The sequence below is a fragment of the Podarcis bocagei genome, assembly GCF_964188305.1.
Source record: "Podarcis bocagei genome assembly, chromosome: Z".
Classification (NCBI taxonomy): domain Eukaryota; kingdom Metazoa; phylum Chordata; class Lepidosauria; order Squamata; family Lacertidae; genus Podarcis; species Podarcis bocagei.
This window is the reverse complement of record NC_138140.1, coordinates 53,607,689-53,624,541: the sequence shown is the minus strand read 5'-3', so window position 1 is coordinate 53,624,541 and position 16,853 is coordinate 53,607,689. Positions and strand designations below refer to the sequence as shown.

At 44.4% G+C, this 16,853-nt stretch overlaps 1 protein-coding gene and 1 long non-coding RNA gene across 8 annotated transcripts in view; one reads left to right on the top strand and one right to left on the bottom strand.

Annotated features, from left to right (window-relative positions):
* LOC308579380 (uncharacterized protein) overlaps window positions 1-16,853 on the top strand; it is an 85,892-nt gene that overhangs the window by 33,571 nt on the left and 35,468 nt on the right. For 4 of the 7 annotated variants that reach the window (XM_081180398.1, XM_081180399.1, XM_081180404.1 and 1 more), the window contains 3 exons: window positions 7,427-7,525; window positions 8,548-8,673; window positions 12,362-12,483. In XM_081180398.1, coding sequence (XP_081036524.1) covers window positions 7,427-7,525; window positions 8,548-8,673; window positions 12,362-12,483 — 347 coding nt within the window. The remainder of the gene's footprint in view (window positions 1-7,426; window positions 7,526-8,547; window positions 8,674-12,361; window positions 12,484-16,853) is intronic. The other 3 variants (XM_081180400.1, XM_081180401.1, XM_081180402.1) reach the window with 3 other exon arrangements.
* LOC308579451 overlaps window positions 1-16,853 on the bottom strand; it is a 71,409-nt gene that overhangs the window by 32,742 nt on the left and 21,814 nt on the right. The window lies entirely within an intron of this gene.

Here is a 16,853-nt window from a genome sequence, read left to right as displayed (position 1 = left end):
AGGAAGGGGGGTGTGCCTCGAATGGGAAGTCATTGACTTCTGAACTGTTTAGGGAAGTTTTTAATTACAGTGGTGCCCCGCAAGACGAATGCCTCGCAAGACGGAAAACTCGCTAGACGAAAGTTTTCCGTTTTGGAGGTGCTTCGCAAAACGAATCTCCTATGGGTTTGCTTCACAAGACGAAAATGTCTTGCGAGTTCCTGTGGGTTTTTCCCCCTTCCCCCCCTTTTCTAAGCCGCTAAGCCGTTCATCAGCTGATCCGATAAGCTGATAAGCCGCTAATAGCGCTAATCTGCTAATCCGTCAATGGGCTTGCTTCGCAAGACGAAAAAACCGCTAGACGAAGAGAATCACAGGACGGATTCTTTTCGTCTTGCGAGGCACCACTGTATTGATGTTTTCATGTATTTTTACTCTTTTGTTGGAAGCCGCCAGGAGTGGCTGGGGAAACCCAGCCAGACAGTTGGGATAGAAATAATAAATTATTATTATTATTAATGAACTGGGCCTGAATCTGTGCTGGGGAAACCCAGCCAGATGGGCGGGGTATAAATAAAAACTGATGATGATGATGAACTGGGCCTAAGTCTGGGCAGATGGTTCATTCTCTACATGCTGTAATTGCACTGAGCCCCCCTGTTACTGTTATTTTGTGGGATTGGGACCTAGGAAGTTGCCTTCCCCGCAATCAGACCATTGGCCCATCTGAGTCAATACTGTTCATACTAACTAGCGGTAGTTCCTTGCGATTTCAGATAGCCTGCCTGGAGCCCTACTTGGAGACCCCCAGGGGTTGACCCTGGGGTGTTCTCTACATGCGAAGTATCGTATTTTTCTGTGTATAAGATGATCCCTCTTTTTTGAGACCAAAATGAAGAAATCATGGATGGCAACATTCAGTGTATAAGATGACCCCCAATTTTAAACCTTAAAAAAAATTGGGGGAAATACAACTACAACTATCTTTATTACGGTCCAGAGACCCAACAAAACATTACAAATCAATACAGAGTTCATACAGCCTACCTCCGGGTTAATCAAGCACTTTGTTTGGAATATAGGGCTCATTTGTTCTTGCAACCACCGATAAAAACTTTGCCACTGCCAACGTTCTAGCTTTTGTCCAGTCTTCCAGTAGGAACCTGACATAGTGAGCCTCTGACTTTCCCCGGGAAAGGCACCAGCAAGGGTAGTATCAGTTCAGCCCTGGCCTGCTCATACTTTGCACAATGTAACGAAATATGATCTATGGAATCGATGTCTTGAGCACACGAGCAAAGTCTGTCCTGGTAGGGAACTCCTCTCAACCTACCATCCAGGACTGCAGAGGGGAAGACATTCAGTCTGGCTTTGGTGAAAAGCCTTCGATAGTTAGGTACTGTCAGGTTTTTGATGTAAGATGTTAACTCAAAGACATACCCATATTGAACTCCTGCTGCCAGCAGACTACAGACTGCGTGTGACCGAGATCGCAAGTCACTGTGCATTGTCCCATAATCTTTGCTTTAAAACCTTTTGGGCACCTTCATAGCCCAGGTAATACAGTTGGGGGGAGACAGACCAATAGAGGTGGCTTTTTTAGCCATGGTTTTCTGCCATTTGGTGACAAATTCCTCATTGGTCAAATGTTGGCACAGACCCTTCCCTAAATTAAACACTGAAATCCTGAGCCAATGTTTTAGGGCAGCCCACCACGCTCTAGCTGAAATTGGGCATTCACCAGCTTCCAACAGAAGTACGGAGTTGGGGACGCAGTTAGGTACCTGCAGCAGAGATCGTATAAATTTTGCCTGAAAGCCATCTAGCTTTGGCAGGTCCCCATTACGCCAGACATTTGCTGCATACAGGAGTTGGGAAATGGGCTTTGCGTTGAAAACCCTTAAGGCTGCTGGAACATATTTGCCGCCCTTTGTGAAGAAGAATCTATGTATGGCTAGCTTTGTAATCTCCGCCTTTTGAAGGGAGGTTTGCCAATGGTGCTTCCAAGATCCTGTATGATGGAATGTGAGCCCTAGGTAACTGAAGTATTTTACCTGTTCAAGGTTATGGCCATCCAGCACCCATTTAGACCGGGAGAATCTTCTTTCGAAGACTAAGATTTTAGATTTTTCATAATTAATGGATAAACCATTTCAAGAACAGTAATCAGAAAATTTCCTCAACAGATAATTCAAGCCTGGTCTGGAACGTGAGATGATGGCCGCGTCATCAGCATACAACAACAAAGGGGTCCTTCTCATTCCTATTTTTGGAATGTGTCCATCTGGATCCATTAAGTTCTCTTCTATGTCATTTAAGAATAGACAAAACAATGTGGGGGCCAAAATACAACCCTGTCTCACCCCCCTAGTCATCTCGATGCTGTTCGATAGCTGTCCCTGTCGACCGCATCGGACCTGCAGTTTGGTTCCATTGTACAGGGCTTTTATAAGAAAGAGAAGTCGTTTATCCTGCAAAATCAGACTCAATTTGGACCATAGCTGGGATCTGGGGATGGAGTCAAATGCTGATTTCAGATCCATAAAGGCCACAAAGAGTTTACCCTGTAGAGGTCTGGTATACTTCTCAGCTAGGAAGGACAGCATTAGACAGTGGTCTGTTGTTGAATGGTTCTCACGAAAAGCTGCCTGGGCTTCAGATAGTATATTATGTTCATTTAGAAAAGTTGTCAGTTTGCTACTGAGGAAACGGGCATACAGTTTCCCAATTATTGAGAGCAGGCTAATAGGCCTATAATTGGAAGGTACATTTAGGTGGCCTCTCTTAAAGATTGGAACTACTATAGCATGTTTCCAGCTATATGGTACCTTACCCGAGTTATTTACTACCGTAAAGAGTGCTGCCAGAAGCGGAGCCCACCAGTGCTGGTTTGATGTAATCAACTCTGCTGGGATAAAGTCTTTCCCCGGAGCCTTTCCACTCTTCAGATTCCCAATTAATGTATGGACTTCCTCCACAGTAACCGGCCTCCAATTAGGGAGCAGTGACAATTCTGCCCTGTCATCCTCCTGTAAGCTGGAAGGGAGGTTTGGATTTTCCATAAATATATTTCTGAAGTGGTTCTCCCAAACCTGAGCTGGAATGATACAGCTGGGGGCTGAGGAACTACTTTTTCATTGAGTCGGAGACCAGTTGCCAAAAGAGTTTGGTTTCATTGTTTAGTGAGGCATTCAATAATAGGGACCAGGAATTTTGTTCGGACTGCCTTTTATTTTTTTTTGAGGCCAAAAGGGCTTTATACTCTTTTTTGATTTTGAAATAAGATTGAGGTAAGTAGCTTAATCCAGCGTTTCTATAGGCCAAATAGGCGTTCCTTAAGGCTTCCTTCTTTATGCGGCACTCTTGGTCAAACCAACCGCGCCCTTTAGCAGTGCGTGGCTTGCCGGCTGAGTTTATGTTAACCGAGACCACATCCTGCAAGGACTCAATGAGATTTTCGTAAGCTGTCAGGGAGGAGTCTATTGATAAATTGTTTATTATAATTGATCTTAACTTAATTGCAGTTCGTGAATTCAATCTATTCTCAACGTGCTTTTTTCCTATGTAATGCTGGATCATTTGCTTTGTCTATATCCTCATGTTCTATGTGATAGCGCTGAATTGAATTTTGGCCAGTAGTGGAGATGATATGAGGTAAATGGTCACTTTCAGTCCTATTATCTATGGTGAATTTTTAAATTGATTCGAAGGCCTCTCTGTTAGTGAGACAGTAGTCTACTGTGCTGGCTCCATTTGTATTTATGAATGTGTACTCGCCTTCTCTGTCCCCAGGGAATGCCCCATTAGCAATGATCAGGTCAAGATTTATTTGTAAAAAAGCCAGGCAGAAGCCAGCATAGTTGATTTGACAATCTTTTGAATGTCTACGTGGGGGTGGGTTTAGAAAGAGGGCGCTATTTTCCTTTAGAGCTCTTAATATTGGGAATTTTATTTCCAGGCTATCATCATTTGAGCCTATTCTGGCATTCGTATCTCCCATTAGGTAAAATGGCGAGCCAGGGTACCTAATTTGTAGGGAATAAAGGAAACTGGAATTTATGCCACGTGCTCTCTATCTGTGTTTGCACTATATATGGTGGAATATAAGCTGAAACAAGAATAATACTCTTGGATTCCATATGCAAGGTAATCCCCAGTGCCAGCTGCTCGAAAACAGAGCACTCAATAACTTGTGACGCCAATTGAGTGGAAACCAGAGTTACTAGGCCCCCCCTCGGTCATCCCCTTCCAAGCGGTTTAGAGGCCTTGATTTCATAAACGTTGTAATCGTCGAGAGCTATGTTATCAGTTGCCCAAGTTTCCTGCAGCATTATTATGTCAAAACCCGTTATATATTCACGAAATGGCTCGTCCCCAAGTTTGTTAGCCCAACCCGCTATGTTCTATGAGATAATGTTAAGGCTGCTCGTTCCATAACTGGCTTGGCTTCGGTAATGATGCAACCGTTCTTAGGATATGCACTGTGTTGTTGTTCTCGGGGTTGATTTGCAGCATTTTCCCGATTTCCCGGCATCGACGGTGTTATCTGAATTGCTGGTACCATCGGGGGGCTCTTCGTCAAAGATAATTAAATCTGTCTCTGGCTTTCTATGTGTCCCATTTCCCTTGGGAGGGTCGTCACTTGGCATTGGCTGATCAGATTCCAGTTGGGATAGAGGGTGGTGAAATTCTGGATCTGCCAAAGGCGTAATAGAGTGTCCTATCTTTGAATTACAGTGGTACCCCGCAAGACGAACGCCTCGCGAGACGAAAAACTCGAAAGGTTTTTTCATTTTCGAGTTGCCTCGCAAGACGAATTTCCCTATGGGCTTGCTTCGCAAAACGAAGCTTGCCCCGCAAGCTCCGGGGACAGCGGGTCTTCCCCGCTGTCCCCGGACCTCTTTTGAAGCAAGGGGCGGCGTGGAGAAGCGATCTCCCTGCAGCCCCTTGCTTCAAAAGAGGTCTGGGGACAGCGGGGAAGAAGCGATCTTCTCCCCGCAGCCCCAGGTCCGGGGACAGCGGGAAGCGCTTCCCGCTGTCCCCGGACCTCTTTTGAAGCAAGGGGCGGCGGAGAGAAGCCTGCCCCCGCCGCCCGGCTTCGGAACGATGCTCCGAAGCCGGGCGGCGGGGCAGGAACACCTTCTGAAGGCGGGCGGGGGGCGAAAGTCTTTGCTCCCCCCCCCCGCCAGCCTTCAGAAGAGGTCCTGGACCTCTTCTGAAGGCGAGCGGGGGGCGAAAGTCTTTGCTCCCCCCCGCCTGCCTTCAAAAGCCCTCCGGGACAGGCAGGCAGGGGGAGCAAAGACTTTCGCCCCCCCGCCAGCCTTCAGAAGAGGTCCTGGACCTCTTCTGAAGGCGAGCGGGGGGCGAAAGTCTTTGCTCCCCCCCGCCTGCCTTCAAAAGCCCTCCGGGACAGGCAGGCAGGGGGGAGCAAAGACTTTCGCCCCCCGCCAGCCTTCAGAAGAGGTCCTGTACCTCTTCTGAAGGCGGGCGGGGGGCAAAAGTCTTTGCTCCCCCCTGCCTGCCTTCCCAGGGGCTTTTAAATCGCCCCGGACAGCGGAGAAGTCCTCCGCTGTCCCGGGGCGATTTTAAAATGCCGCCCGCCAGCATTTTAAGATCGCCCGGACAGTGGAGAAGTCCTCCGCTGTCCCGGGGTTTTTTAAAATGCTGGGGGTGGGAAGAAAAGCCCTTGCTCCCCCCCCCCCCAGCCTTCAGAAGAGGTCCGGGGACAGACTGTCCCCGGACCTGGTCTGAAGGCGGTTTCCCTAGGAACGCATTAATTGATTTTCAATGCATTCCTATGGGAAACCGTGCATCGCAAGACGAAAAACTCGCAAGACGAAGAGACTTGTGGAACGAATTAATTTCGTCTTGTGAGGCACCACTGTATCTAGATTGGGCTGGCGTTCTTTCTGTGTTTGACCTTTTTGGTCTGATGTTTTCCTTTCCAAGTGAGTGTTGCAGCTGGGTTCATCGCACATATTCATCTTTGACGGCCCTTCCGAATGAATCATGGCCCTATGGCGAAAGCCCTTCGGCAGAGAGGGTGCTGATTGCTTGGGGTCGGTCCGGCTATACGACAAGTTTGGCAGTAGTTGTTTTCGTTCTGTGTGTTTAAAAACACGCCTCAAAACAATATTATAGTCCTGTATATGGCCCTATATTTCAGTAGCATTTTAGGGGTAGCTGAGTCAGAAAATGTCAGCATGAGTCTAGTGTGCTGGGGGTCCGTGCAAAGCAAGTTTATCGCGATCAGAGTGTTGCAATGGATATTTAGTAAAAGCTTAAAGTTTCTCTTCACACTGTCGATTGATTTCCAGTAAGGCAGCATACCATTAAAAGGATATATATCCAGAGCTACTTGAGTGCTTTGTAGGATCAGGTCCTGTCAGGGAAGAGTTAGAAGTTTCCAGTTTCTCAGAGGAAGAAAGCATTCGACAAGGGGGGAAGGAGAGCAGTGAATCTAACAGAAGAGAGCAAGAGGAACAAGAGGGAGGGACCGGCTGTTTCCAGGAAAGGCCAGGGTTCAGTTCTAGCTCAGATTCGGAGGAGGGGAGATAGAAGCCAGCTCTAGCCAGAAGGGTAGGAAAAAGAGCAGGAAAGCAAAGGGAAGGGCCCCTTCGCCATTTTGAGAGTGGCTGGTCACCGAGAAGCAGAGCTCAGAAGGTAGCTGAAAGAAGTGACACTGAGGAAGAATAGTTAAGAACCGTTTATAAGATTGTTTTGTTAATACGCAATACAAAGTTTTATAAAAGAACAAGAAGCGTTTGTGTGGTGATCTGAAGAGGACAACGACCAGTCCTGACAGGTCCCTACTTTCGCTTTTGTTGTTTTTAGTATTTGTAGTCTCTTGGTTATCAAGTCCAGACCGGTTGCATCCCTGTACATAATGGTCTAGAGGGAGGGCAACACTATGGTCGGTCTCTTTAGTACTGAGTGGGCTATTTTTGGCTGCCAGGAGCACCAATTCCGTCAGGAGAGACGTTACCTTTTCTAATTTGATGTTAATTTCCTCCACTGTTCTTGCAGTCAGCAGACAGTGGTCCACGAGTATTTCTGCATAGAGCGGTGCCCCCTCAGATGGTAGTTCATGGGATAATTCATGAGCGCTCAGTAGATTTTCTAGCATTGGGATACTGACCTCTTGCGCACAAGACTGTATTTGTGAAATAGAGCATTTACAAAGCTAATTAGGGTTGTAGCCAATTAGAAAGGGTAGTTCACAGGCCCTGTCAATTAAAAAAAAGTGGTTGAGAAATTTCGACCCAGCAATAATTGCTTTCTGAATTAATCGAGAATGTGCTTCCTCTTTCCATCTACGTGGAATTTTATACACATTGCAATTCAGATTAAAGAGCGTAATCATCTTCTGTCAATCTTCGTAATTGGCTTGATTGATATACATGCTACTAGATGCAAAGCTAATCGTGGCACGATTTTATCCTTGCAGGCTCAACTAAAAGAAGTTCTTCGTTAAACAGACTGAATAACAAAGTTCCTCTGAATTCTGAGCAGCCAGAATCCAAAGGTTTGCAAGCAGAGCAGAAAGGTGCAAGAAACAGATTAACGCCCAGCCCGAAAAACAGGAGAAGTGGGAAAATTGGTTGCTAATGAAAGCCGTTTTTTAAATAAACTCTGGTCTTATTGCTAAGAATACAGTGGTACCTCTCAGGTTAAGAACTTAATTTGTTCCGGGGGTCTGTTCTTAACCTGAAACTGTTCTTAACCTGAAGCACCACTTTAGCTAATGAGGCCTGCCGCTGCGCAATTTCTGTTCTTATCCTGAAGCAAAGTTCTTAACCCGAGGTTAGCGGAGTCTGTAACCTGAAGTGTCTGTAACCTGAGGTACCACTGTGTTTAATATTCAAATATAACAGTAGTCCACTGTTAATGTAAAGCGCGCCAATCCACCAGGATCTTTGCCTGCATTAACTACATTAAGACGAAAAAGAAATGTGCAGGCATACTTAACATCAGTGGGGTTTCCGCAGGAGGACTGTATGTCTGTCATTTGTGCACTAGCAGTGCAGGATGGCTGAAAAACAGATTTCAAAAACATGTATTTTTACCTGTTTCTTGCTTTGATATAAATTGGGCTTACAATTTTTTAAATTATTCAGCTTCCCTTAAGAATAACGTGTTTTAAATCATATGTGAGTGTAGGCCATGGGTAGGCAAACTAAGGCCCGGGGGCCGGATCCAGCCCATTCGCCTTCTTAATCCGGCCCGCGGACAGTCTGGGAATCAGCGTGTTTTGACATGAGTAGAATGTGTCCTTTAATTTAAAATGCATCTCTGGGTGATTTGTGGGGCATAAGAATTTGTTCATTCCCCCCCCCCCCCAAAAAAAATCTAATCCAGCCTCCCACAAGCTCTGAGGGACAGTGGACCGGCCCCCTTCTGAAAAAGTTTGCTGACCCCTGGTGTAGGCTCTCACTGTCTCTCCATGATGTTCTTTGTTTCTAAATGCACTTTGACTTGCGATAGTCTCCCATACTTTGCTTCATTAGGCTGCTTGCTTTGTTTTGGATTTTCTGTTGCAATCCTCTTTGGTTTCTTCCCGCCCTCCAGCTCGCCGTTCCCAGGTCAGTCCTCTGGAGAGCAACGTGCTCAGCCGCCTGCTTACCCCCACCCAGGCCTCCCTAGCTAGGAGTAAAAGTGCTGCCACTTTATCAGCTGATGGCCAAGATCCCTCAGGTAACAGGGCACCAGGGTGGATAAAAAATCAGTGATTTTTAACACATATGATGTGTTAGGAGTGGTGTATCTGGCCAATGCGCTTATTAAACCTCTCCTTCCAACTCAGTGAAAGATATAGCAAGGACAGACAAAAGGGGTTCACCGTAGAAACATCAAAATGAGAGGAAAACCTAATCCAGGCACCCCCAAACTCTGCCCTCCAGCTGTTTTGGGACTACAACTCCCATCATTCCTAGCTCACAGGACCAGTGGTCAGGGATGATGGAAACTGTAGTCCCAAAACAGCTGGAAGGCCAAGTTTGGGGGTGCCTGGTCTAAAAAAACCTCAAACGTTTGTCGGAGATGTTAAAAACGGGGAGGGTACCTTCAAGCCTATGTAGGACTGTGTGAGGACATGAGAATTTGGGGGTATAATCTATAACGAGGAAGGACATGCTGTGGAAGTCCAGGTTTGACAGCTGTTCCTCTTCAGGGCAGAACGGAAGGGCAGACCTTCTCCGCGTACGCAGGATAGCAGACTGGGAGTCTTAGCCTGGGTAGACAAAATTCATCCCTATGTCTTTGGACGCACTCACTGGATGCCCACTTTGCAGAACATGGGACATACTGTGGTACCTTGTTTCCCAAACGCCGAAAACCCAGAAGGAAGTGTTCTGGTTTTCGAACATTTTTCGGAAGCCGAATATCAAATTCGGCTGTTGGGTACTTGGGGGCGCCTGCGCCAATCGGAAGCGCACCTCAGTTTTTGAACATTTTGGAAAGTCAAACGGACTTTCGGAACGGATGAAGTTTGGCACTTTTTTTGCTCTTTATTTTGCTTTGATGCTTTTTCGGTTGATTTGTTTTTGTGACCGTGTGGAGCCCAGTTCAGCTACTGATGGATTGATTGTATGACTGCGGAAATAGATAGAAGCCCCCCATCCAAACAGTGACTTTAGCTACGAATGGATGGATGGATGGATTGTGTGACTGCGGAAATGGATCAAAGCCCCCCATCCAAATAATGACTATCGCCAGTGCAGGTCAGAAAAAAATTACTATATTTTTCTGTGTTTAAGACACCCCCTATTTTGGGGGACTCCAAATTAAGAAAATGGGGGGAGATTGTATCCGTGTATAGGACAACCCCCCATTTTTGCATGATTTTTCAAATAAATAAACCCTAGTCTTACACACAGAAAAGTACAGTAATTTTAATTTTTATCACCTACCATGCTTTTTCATTTCTTTTATAGTACAGTACATACATTGCTTACTGCTTTCATTTGATGATTCAGTGGTCCTGTTAGATAGCAAAATTCATGTGAAATGGCTGTTTTTAGGGGGTTGTTTTTCAAAGCCTGGAACGTGTTAATTTGTTTTTCATTCCTCTCTATGGGAAAGAGCGCCTTGGTTTTCGAACACTTTTGTTTTGGAACCGATTTCCGGAACAGATTCAGTTTGAAAACCAAAGGACCACTGTATTAGCACAGCAACCCCTCCAGGCCCAGTGTGACACATGCTACTGCAATGGCGAGAGGGATTTGCCCGTGCGCCTGGCATCATGGAACCGGGCTGTCACAAGTCAAGTTGAGTACAGTGGTACCTATTTATTTATTTATTTATTTATACCCCACCCATCTGGCTGTGTTTCTCCAGCCACCCTTGGTTCCTCCCAACCAAGTATTAAAAACACATTAAACAGCATTAAACATTAAAAACTTCCCTAAACCTTGGTTCTCAAACTTAAAGCGTTCTGGAAATCTGTTCCAAAACAATCCATCCATCCGTAGCTAAAGTCATTGTTTGGATGGGGGGCTTTTATCCATTTCTGCAGTCACACAATCAGTCCATCAGGAGCTGAACTGGGTTCACACAGTCACTAAAATCAACTGAAAAAGCCTTTTAAAAAAACCAAAATGCCAAAAGAAGAGCAAAAACAATACGCTAAACTTCACCCATTCCAGAAGTCCAAATGTTCAAAAACCAAGGCGTGGCTTCTCATTGGCGCAGGCGCCCCAGAAATAATCGCTGACAGCCATGTTGGACCTTCGGCTTCCAAAAAACGTCCGGAAACCAGAACGCTTCCTACCGGGTTTTGGTATTTGAGAACTGAGGCATTTTAGAATCAAGGGACCACTGTACTGCAGCTAGACCTGCTGCTGGAAATTTGAAAATCTGTGTTCTTTCTGGGACACTGGTGAAAATCCCTTGTGGGAACCATATTGGGCCTGTGTGCCAGGGAGGTACAAATCACATGCCTGCATGGCAGCAGATTTTGCCCGAATTCCTTTTGATTCCATAAGAAGCTAGAATGCCTTCCCTTATACCCCTTTCCCCCCGCCACATTGCATTTCAAACACAGCTGCTATGTTGTTTTCTTAACCAGGGTGGATCAATGATTTTTTAAAATAAATAAATAAAATCTTTTTTTTTTTTATTTGAATCGGATTATTTTGATTTAAATCAGATTTTTAAAATGAAAGGCTTTTGGAGGATATAACCTTACTAAAGATTTTCTATTTGAGTTACATTATAGTCCAAAGGCTGTTCATCAGGAAAGAAGGATTTGTTTTAAGATTTTCATGTGTGCTAAAACTCAGTCTTAAAAACAACAAAACAAGTTTAACCACATCAGTTAACAAACAGGGATACCTATGCTATCATGTTATTGCTTCAGTGAAATAAATGGTTTAAATTGTTATGAAGGAAATGATTATTTTTCTCCTTCCAATCAAGTACAGCAGAAAAGTTGTGCAAATAGAAAGCGTTAATATTATCAACACTCACCATCATTTCATCATTATCTGTCAATGTATTTCTAAGAGTAGAACCAAATCAGTCATTTTTCATATAACTGTAAATACTACTCTGAAAATTTATTATTCCAAAAATGAAACCTTCATCTGGTTGTAAATATTAAGATTATACCAGCAATAAACACCTAGTCTTATACACGGAAAGGTACGGTAGCTTCTCATAAAAGATATATGAAAGAATCCTGATTTAACAGTCGTGATGAATTACTATGGCTGCCTTCCTCATGGACAAGTAACCTAGAACAAAAAACATTTTTCGCTGTTGCTTGTGTGGGGAAAGCATTTCATTTTAATGGCCTGTTCCTTCTGTTTTCTTTTCCCTCTTCTTTTCCCTCTTGTGGTTTGTGTGCTTCAAATGGTGGCGGTCTGTCTCCCGGATCTCTTGAATGAATGAATGAATGAAACCTTTATTTGCGTCAGCCATAAGACGTAGCACCGAAGGAACATGACAGTATACACAGAGCAAAATAAAGTTGATGATATAAAACACAGTTTAGAGCAGGCATAAGCAAACTCCAGCCCTCCAGATGTTTGGGACTACAATTCCCATCATCCCTGACCACTCATCCTGTTAGCAAGGGATGATGGGAATTGTAGTCCCAAGCATCTGGAGGGCCAAGTTTGGCCATGCCTGCTCTTAACTAAGTGGTAGCCAAACTTGGCCCCCTCCAGCTGTTTGGGGACTACAACTCCCATCATCCCTAGCTAACAGGACCAGTGGTCAGGGATGATGGGCATTTTAGTCCCAAGCATCTGGAGGGCCGGAGTTGAGAGTCTCTCCTTTCCTTCTCTCTCTGTCCTCTTTCTCCACCTGCTTTTCCCCTCGGCGATCTGTTTGCCCTGCCAAATTCCCAACTTTATAGAATATCTCCTCTGTCCCCATTCAGCTCCCGGCAGTGCTGTCAGTTCCCCGGCCCACGCACCCAAAGTGCCCATGCGCAGCCGCAGCACAGACCGACTGAAGGCGGCCGGCTCTCCGTCGGAAAACGTTTCGCCAGAAATGGCGCAGGTGGGTCGGCGGCATTTGGGTCGATGACCGCAGGCGGGTCGTTGGTTCAATAAAAATACCAATAGCTTCCTCAAAGCTGATGGATCTCTTGATAGTTTTGATAGGGCGATAACAGTGCTTCTCTCACCGCAGTTTTAAGGATGATGTCCCAGATACTCTTAATAGTACAGTCCTGTTTCTGAACCTTTTCTATTTTTGTAATAAAAAAATAATAATTGTCCAGCAGTGCTTTAGAGACCTACTCAGTTTGCTATGGGTTGAAGCTTTTGTCTTCCGGTCGAGCCACGGACCCGACGCAAGTGGGACTTTCTCGGGAGAGAGAAAGTCCGGGTTCTCGAGGGTAAACGGGGGTGCTACAGGGCGCTATAGCCCCCCCAACCCCTCTGGAGGGAAACCAGAGGGTCAGGAGCCCAGCGGAGCCATCTGCAAATCGCCCGGCCGTCAGGTAACTCCGTAACAGGAGTGAAGAGAACGGCGGGCGGAGAAAGCAGGCACAGGGGAAGCCATTGTCTCACCCTCGAGAGCGCAGCCCCAGGCTTGCAGGGTGAGTGATCGATTCTCAAAAATAAAGAATCTAAGCCAAATTTGGATTTTGGAATATAATTGGAGCATACAAAAGGAAGGCTTGGGAAAAGAAGGCGGAAAAAGAGGTCAGTTTTCATCTGAAATCGGAGAACGACGCAAGACTATGAGCGGAGCGTGGAGAGGAGGTTGGTAACTCAGCAAGCGGCTAGAACTTCTCCCTCTTAAAAAACTTGCTAAAAGTGATATAAACTGTTGCAAAAAGTAACAAAGAGTTGCATAAGAAGGGAATAACTAAAGGAGGGAGCAGAGGGTAACTATTTTAGGATTTTAAAAGGCTCTCGATATAACGAAGGGTCTGAAAGAGAAAGGATACTTCTCGGTACTTTCACTTTCAATAAAAAAACTGCGCAACAAAGTAGAACTTTTGTGCCTCCATTTTAACGGAAAGGAAAAGTTACCCAGCCATAAGTAAAACATGGAAAGTCAATACTAGGCAGCATAAATTACTGTCTCACTATTCTTTACCCCTGCTTTTAAATAAATTTAACTGTTTAAACACTACGGGAAGGATGAATGAAGGCTCTACCTTCGTAATTGGTTCCTTTTTATGTGTATCCGTGGAATGAAATGAGAAAGAGCTACCTAACAGGCTGTATGAAGGACACTATTCTTATTTGGAACTAAGTGAACCAAGATTTGAACTAACAAAATATTCCCTGTTATTTTTACCTGTCATTTTTATTTTTAATTTGATAGGGGAACAGTCTGGACTATTAAAAATTATTTTGTTCTATTCTCCCCTCTACTTGTTTTGTACAGCTGAATTTAAATTGGATATTTTTAAATATGGAGTCCTCGGCAACTTTTGGATTTATTTTTGGATAGAGAGAAGAGAGAAGAGTGACTAGTGGGGTGCCACAGGGTTCTGTCTTGGGCCCGGTCTTCTTCAACATCTTTATCAACGACTTGGATGAAGGACTCAAGGGTATCCTGATCAAATTTGCAGATGACACCAAACTGGGAGGGGTGGCTAACACCCCAGAGGACAGGATCACACTTCAAAACGACCTTGACAGATTAGAGAACTGGGCCAAAACAAACAAGATGAATTTTAACAGGGAGAAATGTAAAGTATTGCACTTGGGGGGAAAAAATGAGAGGCACAAATAAAAGATGGGGGACACCTGGCTTGAGAGCAGTACATGTGAAAAGGATCCAGGAGTCTTGGTTGACCACAAACTTGACATGAGCCAACAGTGTGACGCGGCAGCTAAAAAAGCCAATGCAATTCTGGGCTGCATCAATAGGAGTATAGCATCTAGATCTAGGGAAGTAATAGTGCCACTGTATTCTGCTCTGGTCAGACCTCACCTGGAGTACTGTGTCCAGTTCTGGGCACCACAGTTCCAGAAGGACACTGACAAACTGGAACGTGTCCAGAGGAGGGCAACCAAAATGGTCAAAGGCCTGGAAACGATGCCTTATGAGGAACGGCTAAGGGAGCTGGGCATGTTTAGCCTGGAGAAGAGGAGGTTAAGGGGTGATATGATAGCCATGTTCAAATATATAAAAGGATGTCACATAGAGGAGGGAGAAAGGTTGTTTTCTGCTGCTCCAGAGAAGCGGACACGGAGCAATGGATCCAAGCTACAAGAAAGAAGATTCCACCTAAACATTAGGAAGAACTTCCTGACAGTAAGAGCTGTTTGACAGTGGAATTTGCTGCCAAGGAGTGTGGTGGAGTCTCCTTCTTTGGAGGTCTTTAAGCAGAGTCTTGACAACCATATGTCAGGAGTGCTCTGATGGTGTTTCCTGCTTGGCAGGGGGTTGGACTCGATGGCCCTTGTGGTCTCTTCCAACTCTTTGATTCTATGATTCTCTTCTATGATTCTATAAAATGTTGTTGGAGTGGCATACAAAAGATGAAGAGGTAAAATCAGTAATGATACACTGGGCAAGAGATTTTGGTTATAATATACAGTATGATGACTGGATGAAATTGTGGAATGAAAGGTTAAAATTTACGGCATGTACTGCGTTGAAAGAAAATGTAATGAAAATGGTTTACAGATGGTATATAACGCCAGTTAAACTGGCTAAAATGTACAAAACATGCAACAAGTGTTGGAAACGTAAAGAAAAAGAAGGCACTTTCTATCATATGTGGTGGGAGTGTAAAAAGGTGAAAGGCTTCTGGGAAATGATATACAATGAATTGAAAAAGATGTTGAAATACACCTTTGTTAAAAAACCAGAGGCCTTCCTATTAGGAATGGTAGGAAATGAAATTAATAAGAGAGACTGTAAACTGTTTCAATACGCAGTGACTGCTGCAAGGATACTTCTGGCCCAAAGATGGAAGCAGGCAGAAATTCCAACAGTGGAAGAATGGAGGAGGAAATTGACTGAATATGCAGAATTGGATAAATTGACTGGGAAGATTTGATATCAGAAAGACCAAAAGTTTATCGAGGACTGGGGGAGATTTACAGAATATCTGAAAAACATATGTGATGTACAGACAACGCTTGTTGGTTTTGAAGAGACTCTGTGAGATAGTAAGAAATAGGGCAAAAAAGAGAGTAAGAGGAAAAGGAGTTCTAAAAGGCAATATTATGTTTTGAAATGCGTTAACAAAATAGAAATTTTACGAAAGATTGACAGAGAAACTGAGGGAAGTCAAAAATTGAAGAATGAGTGTGAAAATATTTGTTGACTGTATAAAATTGTTTGGAAAATGAATAATTTTTTTTTAAAAAAAGAAGCTTTTGTGTCCATGCAAATTTCTTCAGATACACGGAAACAGAAGCCCCCAGACCCTTATATATAGTGGGAGGGTGGGGCGGGGTTTTCTCTTGGAAGGGTAGTAGGAGATGGGTGATTTTATGGTTCCAAAATGGAAACCTTCCTCTTTTTGGCCATATTAAAAGAATGCCAGCATGGTCAAACCTTTCTGGAAAAAAAGGCATTTTATGGTTCCAAAACAGAAACCTTCCTCTGCTTATCCATATTGAGAGGATGCCAGAAAGGCTGAACCTTTCCATAAAAAAGGATTACAGACCTGCACCTCCATGATTAATACTTGTAGTCAATATGGACAAGCAGAGGAAGGTTTCCATTTTGGAACCATAAAATCACCCATCTCATACTACCCTTCTGAGAAATACCCTACCCCACCCTCCCACTATATATCATGGTCTGGTGACTTCTGTTTCAGTGTATCTGAAGAAGTGTGCATGCACACAAAAGCTTATACCAGGCATCCCCAACCTGTGGCTTATACCCAGAACAAACTTCGTTGGTCTCTAAGGTCATACTGGACCATTTTTTAATTTATTTTCAGCTATTTTTGGTCATCTGCATACTCTCCCTTGCTTTTTCCTTTTGGACTAATTGCAGTCATTCACAGTCGCCCACAGGTTGACCATACCCACTGAGTCCTACTACCCTTTGGAGAAAAACCTCGCCCCACCCTCCCACTATCTATCAGGGTCTGGTTAATAATAATAATAAATAATAAACTTTTATTTGTATCCCGCCCTCCCTGTCCGAAACTGGGCTCAGGGAGGCTAACACCAAATAGGTAACACTGGTATAAAATCAAGCAATAATGAAATTACCGTATTTTTTGCTCTATAAGACTCACTTTTTCCTTCCTAAAAAGTAAGGGGAAATGTGTGTGCATCTTATGGAGCGAATGCAGGCTGTGTAGCTATCCCAGAAACCAGAACAGCAAGAGGGATCGCTGCTTTCGCTGCGCAGCGATCCCTCTTGTTGTTCTGGCTTCTGAAATTCAGAATCTTTTTTTTCTTGTTTTCCTCCTCCAAAAACTAGGTGCGTCTTAT